The sequence below is a fragment of the Stegodyphus dumicola genome, chromosome 1 (genome assembly GCF_044657685.1).
Source record: "Stegodyphus dumicola isolate Sdum_Otavi_A_Nest chromosome 1, ASM4465768v1".
Classification (NCBI taxonomy): Eukaryota; Metazoa; Arthropoda; class Arachnida; order Araneae; family Eresidae; genus Stegodyphus; species Stegodyphus dumicola.
In genome coordinates this window covers 240,669,468-240,690,030 of record NC_140768.1, presented here as the reverse complement: position 1 = coordinate 240,690,030, position 20,563 = coordinate 240,669,468, and the positions used below count along the sequence as shown (strand labels likewise).

General features: G+C 33.9%; 1 protein-coding gene across 1 annotated transcript in view; it reads right to left on the bottom strand.

Moving 5' to 3' along the window:
• LOC118197563 (retinitis pigmentosa 9 protein-like) overlaps nt 1-20,563 on the bottom strand; it is an 81,920-nt gene that overhangs the window by 36,365 nt on the left and 24,992 nt on the right. Inside the window, exon 2 of the mRNA XM_085826794.1 lies at nt 13,627-13,787. Within this exon, the coding sequence (XP_085682920.1) occupies nt 13,627-13,787 (161 nt within the window). The remainder of the gene's footprint in view (nt 1-13,626; nt 13,788-20,563) is intronic.

Genomic DNA, 20,563 nt, shown 5'->3' with positions numbered 1-20,563 from the left:
AGCTATTTTGTACATCCTGCGCTTGAGACATCTTCGCACGTATTCGTGCGCAACGATGAAATTAAGCCAACTTTAACACCTTCATATGATGGTCCATTCAAAGTTGTCAAACGAACACCGAAACATTTCACCATCATCTGCAATGGCAAACAATCAGTGATTGGAATCGATCGTCTTAAACCAGCATTTCTAATGCAAGATCCAACAACTTCCTCATCAACATCACTCCCGGAAGAAAGCTTACATCCCGTTAAAGAGCAACCTAAAACTACCAGGTCTGGAAGAAAGGTTAAATTTAACCCAAAGTACTTATAACGTACCGATGGTACTTGGGGGGGAGTACTGTGGCGTTCCGACAGATACTTCAACTTCTATTCATGAGATGGCGCCACGTGTAAAATCCAGTTCTTAATCGGAGCAGCAAGCGACGTCATTACTCACTCAGACTTCTCGCAAGACAACTGTACGCGACAGTAGCATGAACTGTGTTCCGAGCTCAGCGTTGATCTCTGCAATGTAATTTAAATTGTAATTTAGTACTTAATATATTCTTTTGTTATAGGAGATTGTCTACTCTTATTTTCTTTAATTATATCATGCATTAAGCACACGACCACCAAACTCATGACATCAGTGCTTTTGTTTGATGTAAGCCAGATTGATTCTCAATAAGCCATGTTTTACTTTTATGAATAAAACCAATTAACTGTCTTTGGTAATTTTTTGTTCTCACATTTTGAAAAAAAAAATTATTAAAATTTGGGACCTGCCTTCTATAGAACAGCAAGTAGAAAATTACTTTCAAAGTTATGGGATCTTGTCATAAAAAATATATCGATGTAATGAGCAAGTATGCAGTTAATGAGATCATAGCCAGGTTAGTGAAAATCTTATAAATAGAGGATTAAAATAAAAATACTTATTTAAAAAATTGTCAACTACTAGTAGTTCTTTATTTTTAATACAAAGGTAACATTTTAATTTCTTTAACTAAGTTATTGCTACTGCATGCATTAGTAATGCATACTTGCCAACCTATGACACTCAAAAATCAGGAGATTTTTTTAAGAAATCAGGAGATTTTTCACAATGTTAAAAAGACTTTTTAAATGATAAAAATATAGTTTTTAATAATGAATGAACTTTAAGTAGTAACTAATTCTTAAATGCAAGCAACACAAAATACCTTACACATAAAAAAATTTTTACTATACGCATCGTTTAAGAAAAAAAAAAAAAAAAAAGACTCTTTAATCAGTTTTCGTACAAATGTTATAAACAGTGGCAGATTTTGCTTTCTTTAAGAAAGAAACTTTATCATTGTGTTCACAGCAATTGCCACGTAGGCCTGCTTTCGCTGATAAAAGTTTTTCTAATGTGCCATCTCTAATATTAGACCTAAATTTAGTCCTCGTTTTCACAACAACACTGAGGATCCTCTCACACTCTGCATTACTATAGGGAACTGTCAAGATGACCAACACAATTCTAGACAGTTCACTATACTTTAAAATTCCATCAGCACCTTTCAGTTTTGCAATTAAACTCCAATGGGTGTCAATCGAAGCTGATTTTATAACTTCATCCAAGTTTTCTAATTGTAAACTGCTGTTATGCAGCTGTTGGAACTGTTTTAATTTTTCCTTCCTTTTAGAACTCCTTTCAAGATAATAATAAATATCAACAATGTGTTCATCCACATTTATTGGTAAAGAAGTTGCCCCTTTTTCAGCTGCTAAATTTAAGAGGTGACAGGTGCACCTCATAATCTGAATTTTCCTTTCTTAAGATGCCTGCAACACCAGCCTTCCAAGCCTACCAATACTGGTGCATTATCGGCACCAAGTGCTAAGCAATTATCCAGAGTGCCTGCAGTTTTCTTTTAAAGTTTTAATAATTAGCTGTGCTATATTAAAGCCTGTCAAATGTCCTTATAAAGTGGGAACATAAAGTAAACTGCACTCAATTTCTGAAGACTCTGGATCAAAAAAAGAAACAACAATTGGATACAGTTTTGAATCGGTATTATTGCTTCCATCAGTAGAGAGGCAGACCGGAGCTGTTTTAATGCAATCAATAACTGAAGATTTATTTTTCAAACCCATTTCTTTAACAATTGCACCTGTTTTGATTCTTGCACCTTGAGTATTTCTTGGCGATTTTTCTATCGGGAAACATTTTTCTAAATAAAGCTGCAGCGTGATCCGATGCATTCAGTAGCAGGTTGTGCTCCAGTAAAAAGGCAGAGAACAGACATTCTGCATTAATAACTTTTTGGTCCTTTGTTTCCGAAGAAAAATTTAATTTTTCATTTTTTTCAAAACAACTCATGTTATCCTTGTGTTTTTGTGTACGCACATGTTTGAGAACATCCGCCCTTCCAACATACGAAATCGAAAAATCGCAACGACAGGCGGTACACATCGCAAATTTATTACATTTCCTTGAGGAAATAATGGAAGGAAAGTCAACTGTGTACGATTTTTGAAACGTACACGAGTATTTCACCTTTCTCGCAGACGTAACAAAAGATGATAATTTCTAAAACTATTTTCCTAAGCCACGTGTACTCACACAACTCAGGACAAAATGAACGAAATAACTAAAAAGAACGTCCAAATAACAACTTGCTTTGTCCTCATTGGCTAATATATGCCAGCTGACACGCAGTGGAGCTCGAAGCCTATTGGAGAAATGGAGAATGACGTTTCTGGATATGTATAATGCTCTCACTCACAAAGCAGAAGCTATCTGATTCGCAAGGTTTTGTTTTAGATATAATGTAGAGAAAATTCAATTGCTTTCAGACGTCCAAAAGCACTTTTTTTATTCATATAACAAAGTATTAAGCCAAGTTGCATAAAAATCGTGAGAAATATTAAGAATAAGAAAAAGTCGGGAGAAATATATTGTAAATCGGGTTGGCTGGAGAGCGGTCGAAAATCGGGAGTCTCCCGCCTAAATCGGGAGAGTTGGCAACTCTGGTAATGTTATTAAATAAGTCAGAAGACAAAGCAGTAGCTTTTGTACTTTCTCCACTGCCTTGGCCACTTCTAATGATTTTAGTTCTGAAAACTTGCAAATTTAAAAATTGCTGGTAAGTTTATGCTGTAAATTGAATTGGAACTACTCAACTACTCTCATGTATGCCCTCACTTGGTGACAGATTTCCCGCCAAATATTTTTGGTGAGAAACTCCGCGTTGCAATATTACTACCTAAATTTTTTGCTACATTTCGAACTTTAAGCCTAAAATGTCTCCAAAAAAGCGAATTTCGAAGGTGCAAAAAGCACATTTTGAACACACAATTTAAGCTAAAAATCCAAAATAAAAAAAAAAAAAAAAAAAAAAAAAAATTTAGATAGCAACAATGTAAAGTTTCTAACTAAAAATATTTGACAAGAATCCATGTGCACAGAAATCTGTTTTAACTTTAAAAAAATCACAGAATTGCAAAATCTATGCAGCAAAGGAATCTACGAACTACGCACACCTTGCTTAAATAAATTAACATAACGACAATAAATTTCAAATAATACTATGTACACAGCATTCTGTTTAAACTTGATAAAAAATCTATGAATTGCACAATCTAGGCATTGCACACTAATCAACAAAATAAACTAAAATAAATTACAAACAATTCAAAAAACAACAATAATGACAGAACTTCATACTAAAAAAACAATGAACATAACATTCTACAAAATAAGAACAACAATAAAAGAAAATGCACTTACCACGAATGAATGCTTCTTCGAACAGCAGAAATATCACCAAAACAATTTCACCACAAATTTGTTGAACCTTCTCCCATTTCAGAATAGCAATGGAAAAACATATAAACCAGCAAATAAAACTCAAAATCACATTTCCAATTATAAGCAGGCAACGTAGCTTTAACATGCCGCCATGTAATCTCTATCATATTTATATGACAGCCAGACTCACTATCCACAAAATTGATATTATCATTCAAAAATAAATGTTCAAAAACCTTCTTCTCCTAAATCCTTGTAGAATTTCCAGCCATCCGAAAAATAGTTGTACCAGGCACGTGACTAAAATTTTGCCAGCACATCTTTAATTGCATCATAAACCATTTCAAACCACCGACCACACGAACCAATCAGCAACTAAAACCATTACAGCAAAATCCAAGTTTCTACATAAAAATAACTGCCACAGAAACCAACCTCGTCTCCAAAACCATCACAGAACACGCAATCATTCCAAAAACCAGCGCAGAACACATATCGCCATATTTGGCAACTTGAGGGTGCATATAAGAGTAGTACCATTAAAGTTAATGTTTAGTCCATACAGATAAATTGTTTTGATTTCAGCATATAATAAGTTTAATTTATGACTTTGTTAGTTCAGAAAGAGGCTGATTTATTTACTTCTTTTGTTGCAACAACCCCTGATGACAACATGGCAAAAATGCAAATTTTCTTTTTTCATTTTTGGTTTTGGTATGATTTGACTGTAGCTAAATTGTGCTTTTCTTGCAATTTGGAATTGTACTTATGGCTTTTGGTTTTTGCATACAGTTTATTCCAAAATGAATTTTAAACATATTATTTAATTTAATTTATTTTGCATTATTACCACCACGTGTTGCTGGTTTCAGTGCAGAATTGGATTAGGTTTAGAACTGATTTTTACTTTGTATTGATTAATTTTTATATCTGTATATATATATATATACGTAGCGTATTCGGAAACTAAGTACCGTTTCATTCTAGCGCCGTCGCAGTGCTGTGGTAGGCGTCCCGCGCATGCGCACTAGTCTTTCTTGTTCACTGACTTTCAATTGTCGCCATTTTGGTTGCTCTATGTTGTGTTTTCAGTTTGCTGTGCACATTCAAAATGTTTAAGACAATTAGTTCTCCCGCTGACTGTGAGATTCATGCCGTGATTAAATTTTGAACGCGAGGAATGTTAAACCGGCCGAAATTAATCATCAAGTGACAGAAGTTTACGGTGAATACGCGATAAGTGATGGAATGGTGAGAAAGTGGGTAAGAATATAATATTTAATGCAGGTCGAACAAATGTCCACGCCGAGGCTCGGAGTGGTCGGCCTTCTGTTCATTTCGTAAGGATGATTTCGTAAGGAAAGTTGATGAAGCAATTCATGAGAACATACGCTTCACAATGACAACTCTTTCAGAGGCATTTCCACAAATGTCACGTACTGTTTTGTTCGAAATTGTGTCTGACCGCTTGAATTATCACAAACTGTGTTCCCGATGGGTTCCAAAAATGCTCATTGATGTTCACAAAACAAAGCGACTTGGTAATGCCCTGATATTTCTCACGCGGTACAGTGATGAGGGAGAAAACTTTTTAAACCAAATTGTGACAGGTGATGAAACTTGGGTGTGTCATTTCACACCAGAATCGAAACAACAATCGACGGAGTGGAGACACACTCATTCTCCGAAAAAACAAAAGTTCAAAGTGACAATGTCATCACAAAAAAATCATGTGCATTTGTGATCATGTGCACTGTCTTCGGGGATAGGAAAGGCATTTTGCTTATTGAATTTCTTCCGAGATGTGAAACCATTAATGCGGCACAATATTGTGAGACTTTAACAAAACTAAGGCGTGCCATTCAAACCAAACGAAGAGGAATGCTCAGTAAAGGGATTGTGTTGCTCCATGACAATGCTCGGCCCCATACTGCTGATGTCACTCAATCGTTAATTCAACAGTTTCATTGGGAGCAGTTCAATCACCCGCCGTACAGCCCGGACTTGGCGCCATCCGACTATCACTTGTTGGAAAATATAACGTATTGTAAACCTTTTACTGCATCATCTCTTCCTTGAGATGTTTATTTAGTTTGGTTCTTATTTTAATGTAACATAGTAGTTACTTCTACTTCTTTTTCTTGCTGCCACTGTTTGCATTGAGAACGGACTGTTTCAACCTAATTGAGATGCAAAAACGAAACGTGATGTTACGTCATCTGAAAAGCAGATTCGTGCCGATAGCTGATTGGTTGCCGTGAGATGACGTCATTCCTACTTCTGCTATAAGCATCTCACGTCGCTCTGGCTCAACCTTTCTAGTTCCTGCTTTCCTGGCACTTGAGTGAGCGGTTTCCAGCCCCTTCAGAAGGATGCATGCAGTCCGGTGATTAAAGTTCCTTGGTTCCTGTTTGCGGGATGGCTGTTCCTGAATAAAGTTCCTTGGTGCCTGTCCGCGGGATGATTGTTTCGGAATGAGTTCCTTGGTTCATATCCATAAGATGGTTGTTCCAGAATAAAGTTCCTTGGTTCCAGAGGCTACCATGTGAGTGACTGCCGTGGGCGACATCCATGTTCTTCAATGAAGGCGGCATTTAAAAATATGTGAGCGGCGATTCCTCGTGCAAACGGAATTAGGCCGGTTTTAAGTGCTTTCAAGAACTTCATTTAAATTTTCAGGTGTTTTCTCAACCATTGATCATGGACGTTTTGAATGTGTAGCCAACTTCATTTTTAGGCCACATAATTAATGTTTAGGACATTTTTGTTTGTATTGAATGCCAGTGTTTTGGAGACCAGGTAAAAATATTATTTGATGAATGATGGTTATATTATATTTTTCCTAAGACTCTGATATTGTTGAAATTGATTTTCTGTGTTTTTATTCTTTATTATATTGTTAATAAATTGGTTAAGTTCAAAACCTTTTATCGTCTTCAATGTCTGCAGAACATGATATCTCAGGGAGCTTACATTGCTACTACTGCTAAATGATTAATTTTTTTCAAACTTTAAACTTTGCTTTAGCATCATTTTGGTTATGGGCCACCAGCCCCTGAGTTATTTTTAGTGCAGACTTTTGAAGTTTAAAGTTAATTTAGGACTTAAGAGATTGGGGGGTGGTTTTTGTTAAAATTTAAATATGGCTACTGTTAGTGTCATGCATAACATTGCTAAACTTGAGGCATGTAATTACTTTACATGGTCCAAAGATATGAAATTTATTTTAAATGAAAAAAATGCATGGCTTTTGGTCAAAGGTATTGAAAAATGTCCTGATTTAAATGATGTTAAGGGTATTACAAAAGAAATTATTGCCGACTATCAAAATAGAAGTCGATTGGCATTATCGTTAATTTATATGAACGTAAGCCCTGAATATAGAAACTTGATATGTGAAATTGATGACCCAGTAGTGGCATGGAATACGCTTGCCAAATACTTCTAGCCAGATTATCGGTCAAGACATATGTCCCTGTTTTCAGAGTTCTTAAATTGTAAAATTAAGCCAAATGAAAGTATTAGTTTCTTTTCTTCTAGATTAAAACGCATAACTGAACAATTAGCTAATATTGATCAGGCTGTAAGAGACATATATATATGTTTCCAGTTTCTTAGGTTCCTTCCAGATAAATTTGATCAAGTAGTTCAGAATGCTTTGAGATGGCCAGATGAAAAGTTCATATTTAAAAATGTTGAACTTGAAATACTAGCAGAGGAAACGCGTCTTAACTTCAGAGAGATAGATAAGGAAAATTCTAATAAGACTATAGAAGTCCAAAGTACTAACTGTGAACACAAATTTAAGCAGATTAAAGGGCTCAAGTGTTATAAATGTGGCCGTCTAGGTCATATTCTAAAATACTGTAGAATGAGAGGTAATTTTTCCACATCACCCTCACCTGCTTCTTCTGTTTCCTCAGCTGTATCTAGTAGTAATAAAGCATCTCCTAAGTGTAAGAATAAACCCAAGTTGAGTAAAGGTAAAAATAATTCCCATGCTCAGTCCCATTTTAGCTCAAGCTAATATTAACAATTTGGAGGAAAATGATGATAGTTGGATATTTGATACGGCTGCATCTCATCATTTTTGTAAAAATCGTGAATTGTTTGATACTTTTCCTCCTGTGAAAAATGAGAATATGCTAGTAGCTATTGATGGGGTAACTTTTCCAATTCATGGGAAGGGTACTGTTAAAATGAAATTTGGGGATATGGTTATTTTGCTTAAAGATGTGTTATACTCACCTGAATTGAGACAAAATTTAATATCTGGACCTAGGGTGGATATCAATGGAGCAAGATTTTATGGTAAAAATGGGCAAATTAAAGTTACTGATGATGAAAATGAAACTTTGTACAAAGCTAAGTTGATAGGAAGTAACTATCATGTATTCCCGAAAATAGTCAAAAAGGGGGGCAAATCTGTAAAATTTGAGGCATCCACAGTTCAGCATAATAATAGTGAATTATGGCATGGTCGGTTTGGTCATATAAATTATGGTGCTATTGTCAGGACTAGTAAGAGACATTCAGTTCGAGGTCTTCCTGTGTTAAAGCACTCACCTAATTTGTTTTGTGAACATTGCCAAATCAATAAGCAAAGACGAATCTCCTATAGACCCTTAGAAGGTATTCAAGTAAAGAGGCCGCTTGAAAGGGTTTTTTCTGATGTATGGGGACCTATTAACATTCCAGATAGGAATAGTGAACGTTATTTCGTTTCCTTTATTGACGAATATTCTCGTTACGTGGTAGTGTACCCCATTGTGGAGAAAAGTCAGGTGTTTGAAGTATTTGAAAGGCATATAGCACGTGCGGAAAGATCTTTGAACCTTAGGTTGAGATACTCTAGGACTGACAATGGGCGAGAATATGATAATGATCAATTCAGGTCATATTGTAATAAAAATGGTGTAAAGCACGAATTTACAGATGTATATACTCCAGAACAGAATGGAGTTTGTGAGAGATTTAATCAGACAGCTCTCAACAATGTACGTGCAAGCTTACATGATAGTGGAATGAGTTCCGAATTTTGGTCAGATGCAGTAATGTATTTTGCATATTCATTTAATAGAATTTGTCATAAGGGCCAAGATAAAACCCCATTCGAATTGTACACTAAGCGGAAACCATCAGTACGTCACCTTAAGGCATTTGGAATGATTGCCTATGTGGGAAAAAAATGCATGGCTTTTGGTCAAAGGTATTGAAAAATGTCCTGATTTAAATGATGTTAAGGGTATTACAAAAGAAATTATTGCCGACTATCAAAATAGAAGTCGATTGGCATTATCGTTAATTTATATGAATGTAAGCCCTGAATATAGAAACTTGATATGTGAAATTGATGGCTAAAAGAAATTCTAAGCTTGATCCAAAGGCAACGAAGGGCCGATTTATTGGGTACAGAGTACGAACAAAAGGGTACAAGATTTGGTTGGAAATGAGCAAAAGGTAGTAGAAACCCTAAGAAAGGGTAGATATTTTCCTGAAATAGAGAAAGAACCGATACCAATGTACCTTCTCCTACAATTGGCACTGACCCTCAATCTACATTGAGACAAGTAACTTGGCTTCGTAAACCTGTTCCAAGGCCAGACGGCACTCGTACGGATGTGTATTATTTTGAGAGGGGGTCTAATCAAAGACTACGATCACCAAATGATGTAGAAAGGTATTGCACTGAACATAATGTTCAGTATGATCCTACCTTGTTTGATTTCAAGGGAAGCAACACTTGTAGTGGTGAAATCGACCCAACTGGTACTCCTTCAACGTCATATACCCGAGATAGCTGACTAGAGGTTTCAATTCCAAACACTTATAACCAGGCAATGAAATCCACAGAAAAGCTTAAATGGATAGAGGCAATGGAAGAGGAAATGGCCAACATGCGAAAGCATAAGGTATGGCATCTTGTTCCACTTCCTAAAGACAAGACTCCATTAGGTTGCAGGTAGATTTTCAACATTAAACGTGACGAATTTGGAAACATTGTTTGTTTTAAAGCTCGTTTAGTGGCTCAGGGTTATCGACAAATTAAATACGATACCTATGATGAAACCTACTCGCCTGTAGTCAACTTTTTAGTAATAAGGCTCCTTTTCTCCCTTTTAGTTGCACACCTTGGATGGGCAAATATACAATGCGACGTAAAAAGTGCCTATCTCTACGCTCCTTTATCAGAGGAAATTTATATGTCCCTACCTCAGGGTTTTGTAGAGCGAGATAAAGAAACTTTTGTGTGTCGTTTAGATAGAGCCTTGTATGGTTTGCATCAGAGTGGGCGATTATGGTACTACGAGTTGGATAGAACACTATGTAACCTAGGGTTTATCAAGTTTGAGTGGTGCAATTGTGTCTATCGTTTTAAAGATTTTGTCATTCTATTGGTTTATGTTGATGATATAGTAGTGTTTGGGAAAAGTGAAGTTCAGGCCAAAAGGATATTAAAAGTCCTGAGTTCACATTTTGATTTAAAAATTTTAGGTAAAACAAGAAAGCTTCTGGGTGTGGAGTTTGAATATGAGAACAATAGTGTTTCATCAGCAATTATATATAGAAGACATAGTTGATCGATTTAAGTCTTTTAAAATACAAATTACTTCCCTTCCAATGTTAAAGGTGTGAAATACTCAGTCTCAAAGTCCCAGTACACAAGAAGAAACGACTGAAATGATGAATTATCCTTATAGAAATGTTTTGGGATGTCTCTCGTTTCTTTGCAATCGTACTCGTCCGGATATAGCTTATGCTGTTAATATATTTTCTCAGTTCCAAAGCAATCCTGGTAAGTTTCACTGGAAAGGATTACTTAAACTTTTAGGGTACGTTTCCAATACCAGACAGCACAAACTTAAACTGGTATGCAAGGAACTGAAGCTCAATATATATTCAGATTCAGATTTTGCTTCAAGCAGGGATGATGTGGTGTCTATTGGTGGACAAATAGCTTTGTTGGGAGAATCACCTGTATCTTGGCGTACATTTAAAGAAAGGGGAGTGAGTTTGTCTACTATGGAGGCTGAATTTATCTCCATGACTGAATCAGCAAAAGAATTAGTTTGGTTTAGAAATATTTTGGATGAATGCATTCAGTTTAAGATTGCAAGTAACTATGTTTTGAAACCAATATTGTTTGCTGATAACATGGCTGCTATATGTTTTACAAAATCACCCATTGAAAACTCAAGGACAAAACATATAGATGTGAAGCTATTTTTCATTCATGATCTATTGAACAGGGAAATTTTTTATTTAAAATATGTCCCAAGTAAAGATAATCTGGCTGATCCCATGACAAAACCGCTGACTAAGCATAACCTGATAAGATTTTGTGGAACAATTTTCTTATGAAATTTGTTTTTGTGTGTATTTAAATTAAGAGTTTTGTTTATTTGAAACTAATATGTTATAAGTCATATTATGATGGATATTAGGTAAATGTAAAATTGTATAGTGTATAATGTTGTATGAGTGACCAGGGCCCTGGGTAAAAGTAATGAGTGTGTGATCATATATATGTCTTTATATTGTTTTGTAATATGTTGGACTTTCTTGCTATGGTAAAATTTTTGAATAATGGGATAAGATGTTCCCAAAGGGAAAATTTTTTCTTAAAAATTTTTGAATTGAATGAAACTGTGATATTTATTTATTCTTGTTTTGAATTTTGTAAAGATACTGGCATTCAGTTTTTATTTCAGGTCGGAGATGATGATGTGGGGGGCATTTGTTGGAAAATATAACTTATTGTAAACCTTTTACTGCATCATCTCTCCTCCTTGAGATGTTTATTTAGTTTGGTTCTTATTTTAATGTAACATAGTAGTTACTTCTACTTCTTTTTCTTGCTGCCACTGTTTGCATTGAGAACGGACTGTTTCAACCTAATTGAGATGCAAAAACGAAACGTGATGTTACGTCATCTGAAAAGCTGATTGGTTGCCGTGAGATGACGTCATTCCTACTTCTGCTATAAGCATCTCGCGTCGCTCTGGCTCAACCTTTCTAGTTCCTGCTTTCCTGGCACTTGAGTGAGCGGTTTCCAGCCCCTTCAGAAGGATGCATGCAGTCTGGTGATTAAAGTTCCTTGGTTCCTGTTTGCGGGATGGCTGTTCCTGAATAAAGTTCCTTGGTGCCTGTCCGCAGGATGATTGTTTCGGAATGAGTTCCTTGGTTCATATCCATAAGATGGTTGTTCCAGAATAAAGTTCCTTGGTTCCAGAGGCTACCATGTGAGTGACTGCCGTCGGCGACATCCATGTTCTTCAATGAAGGTGGCATTTAAAAATACGTGAGCGGCGATTCCTCGTGCAAACGGAATTAGGCCGGTTTTAAGTGCTTTCAAGAACTTCATTTAAATTTTCAGGTGTTTTCTCAACCATTGATCATGGACGTTTTGAATGTGTAGCCAACTTCATTTTTAGGCCACATAATTAATGTTTAGGACATTTTTGTTTGTATTGAATGCCAGTGTTTTGGAGACCAGGTAAAAATATTATTTGATGAATGATGGTTATATTATATTTTTCCTAAGACTCTGATATTGTTGAAATTGATTTTCTGTGTTTTTATTCTTTATTATATTGTTAATAAATTGGTTAAGTTCAAAACCTTTTATTGTCTTCAATTGTCTGCACAACATGATATCTCAGGGAGCTTTTATTGCTACTACTGCTAAATGTTTAATTTTTTTTCAAACTTTAAACTTTGCTTTAGCATCAGTTCCTGCACATGAAGCGCAAGCTTGGTGGCATCAAAACGGGGTTATCAAAACTGGCGGGAAGTTTCTTTGACTATGGTATACAAAAACTGGTCATCCGCTATGACAAGTGTTTGATCATTGGCGGAAACTATGTTGAAAAATAGTTTAAGACATGTATTTTCATGTAAAAATAAAATTGGATTCGAAAAAATTATTTTACTATTTTTTTTTTTTTTTTTTTTCAAAACGGTACTTAGTTTCCGAATACGCCTCATATAATAATTACTTACATAGTTTATTTGACACTTATCTATCATTCCATCAAAGGTGAAAATTGGCTATCATCAAACTATGAAAGCTGGCAAAGATGCCACCAAAGAAGTGAAAATCACTCCTGCACATTTTTAAAGGAACTGAAGTCTCTCTATTTAATAATTGATCCATGCCTTATTTTTACACTTCATAAAAAGACTTTTGTGGATTTCTGCTATTCTGCTAGGCTTCCTGATTTTAGATTTTACCAAGAGCTTTGTTAAGTTGGATGTGAGCATAAACTTCCTACAGGTGATTGTTCCAATCTATTACTTTTTCTAAGTCACATTCAGCTGTTCAGCAGATGTTCATTCTCTGGACTAGGTGTAAAGAGCTTCAGTGTAATCACAAACATGATTCTACATCCCTCGAACTTATTTATTTTTCTTTTCAAAATGGAAAGAAGAAATACAGATATAACAAATAATTTATAACCTCTTTTTTTTTTTTTTTTTTTTACAAAAATAAAACATGGCTTATCTAGAATGAATTAGAGTTACGTCAAATAATGGTGCAGATGTTATGACAGTGTTGTGGCATTACGCTTATCCTAATTGCAGCTAAACTAGGCTGCTTAGCAATAGTTTCATGGTTGATGGGATAATATGTAAGTACCATTTATTTAGTGTTTAAACAACATATTTATTCTGTACAGTATGATAATTAAATTTCTCCCTTTTATCAAAAGACCCAATTATAAGATGATACCAAATTTCAAAACAAATATATAGCTGAAAAAGAGGAGGGGATTTCATTGAGTAAATACAATAACAATTTAATTACAGATTCCATAATTAAAACAGAATTTTAAGCCGTAAGAAAAGTAATAACATACATACATTTCATAACTTTCACTTCTTTGCCGAGAGGCATCCATAGTCCTTTTGTAGGTGCTTTGGATAAAAATTCTCGGGCTTCCTTATTTTCAGGCAAATTTGGAATACAGTCCTCAGGATGCTCTTCTTCTTCTTTAATCAGTCCAGGAGGGGCTTGGCCATAGCTGTAAAAATAACATACAGCATGGCAAAATGGTCTCAACTGCTGAATTCATATATTAAAGAAAAAAAAAGGAGAAAACAGATTAAATGTCAGATTTTTATAAAAGTCATGCAAGACGCTGGTAAATAAAATTTTACATTTCTGCTAATCAAATCTTGGGGGTAAGTTTTGAGTAATAAGGAAATAATGAATAGTGAGTTTATACATCTGACATGTTTTTCAATTTAGAATGCAAAAAAGAAGATAATTAGACAGAAAGATATCAAAAGTCATATTTAAAATACAATATTTTAGATTTAGATTTTTAATTTAACACGAAACTGTTTTCTGTTTAATTAATCAAATATTTGATGGCAACAGCTTTTATTTTAAACATTGCAATAATTTGTATTTATTCAAGTACAGTTATATGAAATACATAAAATCTATTACAGAAATTATGTGGCATACGTTTAGTACTTTAGAATAAAAGTAACATATTATTAACAACACAGTACTAACTATAGAACCATAGTTATTTAAGATATGTTCATGGTTACATTGCTCAGCTTGAATCCAGCTTTTAAATTATTTTATACAAATACTATACTTAAATCTGGAGCTTTAATAAGAAAAATAGAGTTCACTAGTAAAACCTTTCAGTATAAAATCTTTTTACATAATTTCTGTCATTGTATCCAATTTCAGCATCACATAAAAATGCACATTATAAATGTGTGTATATTAGTGTATCAAATTTTTTTATTGATCACAGTTATAACATATCAATAAAAACTTGTTATTTCATATTGCCACTTCAAGGAAACAGAAAAGCAGAATTTTCATGAATAAAGGAATTTTAAACCATTTAATTAACTTTTTCAGTTATAAAAGTCTTGAACCCGGCCTTTTCATCAAATCACTTTGAAAATAAACATATGCCATAATGTCAATTAATCCAAGAAGGAAAATGATCTTTCAAATCGATTATACCGATCAAGTTTGCTTGAATCACTTTTCAGAATATTATGCAATTGGAAATTTTGTAACATTTAAAGCAACCAATGAAAATTTTTATTTTTCATCAGATGGGAGGACAGAATAGTAAAAGAAAGAACAGTCAACAGGATTATGTACAAGAACTTGTCTACAAGAACAGATTGATGAAGTCTGATATTAGCAAAAGCATATAAGCTCTTAAAAAAAAAGAGAGAGAGAGAAAGACCCTTTGCATAATGTTAAAATCTGAACCTTTTCATATTTTATTTATTTATTACTTTTTTAATCTGCATAATTAACTTCATCCACATAAGAGAAAGCTCAGTGATTTGCTCAGAAAAAAACTGCAATTCCCATCAAAATATTTTAAAACACACTCATTTTTATAGTTCACAGCAGAATAAACGGGAATGAAGTAAAATCTGTATTTCTGCACATTTTGGAGTATCCATGATATTCAGAAAATATAAAACGATTATGATAGTAAAATGAAACTGTAGACAACAGATCATCAAAATGGTTCTGAAGGCACAGCCATATGTATCAAACAAGATCAGCATCAAAAGAAATAATGCATGGTTTAGAAAAGGCCATTTTAATATGTTTAATAACAGTTAAATATATAGTTATTTTATGGTACATGAGTAATTCTTTGTGTTTCTAATTCAAAAAAAAAAAATATTTAATGTACTGTTTATCATGCCTTATAACTGCACTAATTATGAGTTATTACCTTGTAAAGAACATGACTCTAAAAATAATGAACATGGCTAACTAAATTTCGATTTTATGACAACACATTGAAGAACTATGTGCTTAAGATGAGCAATGCTTTCAAGGCAAACTTTCTCAGGGAAACTGGCCCACAGTCACATTAAACACACGAATATAAATGTACACCAATGGGGCTTGGAATTTCGGTACTTATGTATTATCGCAACCACCTTAGTAGAAATCACCTAAACTTCAGAATACACCAAACCATGCACATAACAATTTTCCAGGAAACCATGCCCATGATGATATTCGGTTTCCAACGTCATGATTTACGCACGTATTCCTTTTGTTGTAATCTAAGTTCCAATAGCTTTTATATGAAATTTGTCACTAATGTTTGTCTTTACATAGATTTAAAAATTTTTGCTAATATGATTTTGTATAATATAAGAAATAGAAAGAGAAGTGAAATTTCTGCAGGAATACATTATTTTGCAGCAAGATCGCTAAAGAAACAATGCTTTGAATTCTTTCTCAAAGCAATCGCTACAAAATTTCTGCTATAACAAAAGCCCATTTGTAACTAGATTTATTGATTGTCTTTTGGAACACATATATAGTTGAAAAGTAGAATTTAACAAATATTCTTTCTCTATTGAAAAGTAGAATATGTAATAATATGCATGTACACAGCACAAAAAAAGGGGGGACAGTTCTATATCTCCTGTTCTACTGGGCCGACCTATGAAATTCAACTTGCGTTTTTAATGTCTCGAAAGTGCGACTTAGGATATGCATTAGATTTATATAGTCAAAAGTCTTTAATCCAGAATGATCTATAATCCGGACCTCAAAGCTACAAATTTTCTGAGCATAATACCTTTACGCATGCACATATGTGTTTACGCATGCGCATAATACGTTTATGCATGCGCGTTTAAAGAACGGACGGTATAAGCTAAGCTAAAATTATCTAATTATCTATTTCAGTTAATGTTGCAGATTGTGTTGTTCCTTAATCTTCTAATTGGATCCGGCTTATTATTTTTTGCAGACTGTTATAGCAGTTTTATAAAAAGGAAGCTTGAACTTTCGATTATATCAAAAAGAATTTCCGATTCTGGAGCTGCCAAACGATCTACAAAGCGAAAGCATGTTTCGATGTCCATCAAACAAAAAGTGGAATTGCTGCAAAAAATGGATAAAGGCATATCCTTTGTTTCTCTAACCATTCCGAAATCTGTTTATCAATTTCACGTTGCTCTGTCAGCACTATTCTTATCTTCAGGGCAGATGTTTTTATTTTATTCGATTTATAATTCCTTACTAAATGTAGTATTTCATCTCGATGTACTCCATCTTTGATACAGTCAAAAGTCTTTAATCCGGATTCGCGGGACTTCGGCGATTCCGGATTATAGATCATCAGTTTAAATCTGGTAAGATGGCATGCAGAAATTATAAAATTAAAAATATGAAACCGTAATTTATGAAATAAAGAGCAATTATGATCTAAAGGGTATCAAAATTTACAAAAAAAAAGTTTAATATTTATTTGTTTACTTTATTAAACATTTCTTTCAATACAAGTTGTTTAAGTTGCTCCGTTTTATGTGATAATACTTTTTCTTTAATTCTATAAACAGACATAATTTCTTCTTCAGTTACAAAGTTCCGCTGTTCAAGTCCTATAATTGCTGTGTCGAGAATACCGAAATAATTTGTCAATCAAAATTTTTTCGTTTTCAATAACCACTGTGTCACTTTCTTCACTATCGGAAGCAAATTATAATGTCGAGGAATATGATTTAAATCATATCAAAGACGGAGTAAATTGAGATGAAATACTACATTTAGTAAGGAATTACAAGCCAAATAAAATAAAAACATCTGCTCTGAAGATAAGGATAGTGCTGACAGATCAACTTCCAATTCATTGCGCGCCGCGCCATCAGAGTATATTTTTACAAATATTCAGGGAGCTACTAGAAGACGTAAAAGAGATTTTGGAATCAAATGATAAAGCTTATGTTGAACTCGGTGGTGACATTTGGTTGATGGATTTAGCTTTTGTTATTGATGTAACAAGCCATCTTAATGAATTGAACAATTGAAAGGAAAAAATCATACAATAGTAGAATTGATTGGATTTGTTAATACTTTCAAAAACAAGGCAAAGCTAATATCTTCCCACTTGATGAAGAATAAACTAGAACCAATTGTTACAGTCATGTGTTACCCATTTGGCAATGTTGATGTGGAAGAAATAACTGAAAATATAAATGATATAGTCTTGTAATCTCTTGAGGAAAACAAAATTTTTCTTCTTTAAAATGACATAATTTTAAAAGCACGTAGTTCAAGACCTAAGAATAATTTTTGGAATCTAATGGATGAAGTAATGTATCTTAATTTGAAAAAAGTTGAATTTCATTTAACATCGTTCTTTGGCTCTACCTACCCATGTGAATCTGCATTTCTAATGATGAATATAATTCAGACAACATATCGCTCCTGTCTTGCAAACAACTCACTTAGAATCCAGTGCAAGATTAGCAGTTAGTAATTATATATTGAGATATTCAAGATTGGCAGATAGTATGCAGACTAAGTCTTCTACAAACTATAACTACAAGAACTAACTTTAGATGAAAATGACTTATTTTTTAATGTATTTTGAACTGTTTGATGAGAAATGCATCATTTGAAAATATTATAGTTGTGGCTATTATTATTATGTTTGTATCTTGCTTTTTGCTTTTAAAAGAGTATATGTTTTTAAGTAGGGTTAGATAGGTAAGTACATACTCCGTGTTTATCATAAAGTTATAATAAATATTTTTTTAACTCACCACACCTACAACACTGGGTGGACTACAACACCTGGAAAAAATTAGAAGTAGCCCGTATCCTGGAAATGTCAGACCACCGCTGTCTTAATCCACATCAAATTTTTTTTATAGATCTTTCACAGTAGTTATAAACAACATTCTTCGGCACAAAGCTTACAAGTAAATAGCAATGTGTTTTGTGACAGGAATAAAACAGATATTAAATATTTAGAAAATTAGTTAAAAATATGCCAAACAAAATTTATTTCCTTCAGTTAAACAAATATGTTGCCATCATCACAGATCCTTTTGATCTGAATAAAAACCAGAAGAAATCTGTAAATTTATCACAGCCCAAGAGGAAGTGTATGTTGTTGGCTAAGGCCCTGGAAATCTTATTGGTGACCATACGAGTTTGCCCAACTTCATTCTAATTTTCATAGAAAGCCTGGAGCATTGGATCCAAAGGTTTTTTTACTTCTCTTCCCTACCACTCTCCCTCTCAAGGGGACTTTCAGTTTAATGGTATTTTAACCCGGGAGGACACGCGCTGTACTATGTAACACGAGAATGCACATGGGGCATCAGCACACCCCAAGTAATTAAATGACATACAAATTAAGCATATAATTACAATTCAGTAAAAGAATGCATTATATATTAATTGCAACATTTAATATATAAAATAGCTTAAAATAATGTTAATTTTAAAATTAAAAACAAATAAAGATTTTTTTTTTTTTTTTCCCCAGATAAGTAAGAATCATTGATGTCTATGAGAAATGTTTTTTTATTTGTGAATGCAATTATAATTCAAATTATGCAGAATTATTACATGAACAACGAGTTACATAATTAATTTTCAAATAAATATGGCTCAAGAATTAGATTAGATATTTTACAGTTTATACACGAAGCATCTATTTCACATTGCTCTTGATATATTGTTTTTACACTTAAGTTACAAGTTACACATATAGTTTTTGATTTTCCGACTTTTTGCCTTGAGCACATGTAACATCTCCAGTATTTTTTATCTTTACTTGTGGTTCATCAAATCATTTTCTGTAAGAAATTGGCCAATTCATAACCGGTATACCAATTGTCTGCGGTAAAGTTTCCTCCAGATTTGTATAATGGAGCTAAGATGCGCTTTGCTATTTCACTAGAACTGTTGACTTTCTTGTATGGCCCATCTGGCTACTGATCTGTGTAAATTTCCATGTTGAAAGTACAGTCAAAAGTCGTTAATTCGGACACCCATAATCCGGAATGATCTATAATCCGGACCTCAAAGCTAAAAACTTTCTGTGCATGCGCCGCGTTGACACATGCGCCTAGGCGTTTACGCGTGCGTGTGAGACCTTTTACCACTGCGCATATGCATGTGCACAAGCGCAGAATACGTTTTCGCATGCGCGTTTTATGTATAACGGACGGCATAATCTAAAATTATCTGATTATCTATTTCAGTTAATGTTGATGATTGCGTTGTTCCTTAATCTTCTAATTGGATCCGGATTATTATTTTTTGCAGACTGTAAGAGCAATTTTATAAAAGTAAACTTGAACTTTCGATTATGTCAAATAGAATTTCCGATTCTGGAGCTCCCAAAGGATCGTACAAAACGAAAGTATGATTCGATGTCCATCAAACAAAAAGTGGAATTGCTGCAAAAAATGGATAAAGACATGAAGAATGTGGCAGAGAGGTTAGTGAAAACGAAAAAATTTCGATTGACAAGTAAGTCGGTATTCTCGGCACAATTAACGGGACTTGAACAGCGGAACTTTATAACTGAACAAGAAATTGTGTCTGTTTATAGAATTAAAGAGAAAGTATTATCACATAAAACGCAGCAACTTAAAACAACTTACATTGAAGGAAATGTTTAATAAAGTAAACAAATAAATATTAGGCTTTTTTTTTTTATGTAAATTTTGATGCCCTTTAGATTATAATTGTTCTTTATTTCATAAATTAAGGTTTCATTATTTTTAATTTTAGAATTTCTGCATGCCATCTTACGAGATTCAAACTGATGATCTATAATCCGGAAAATCGATAATCTGGAATCGCCGAAGTCCCGACGAGTACGGATTAACGACTTTTGACTGTATAAAAGGTTCTAGAATCAACCACAGCAAATATCTTTATCTTGCAGGTTTCTTAGGTATATATTGCCGAAAGGAGCATCGTCCTCGAAAAGGTTCTAGCTTTTCGTTCAAAGTTACGTATTCCCCTACATGA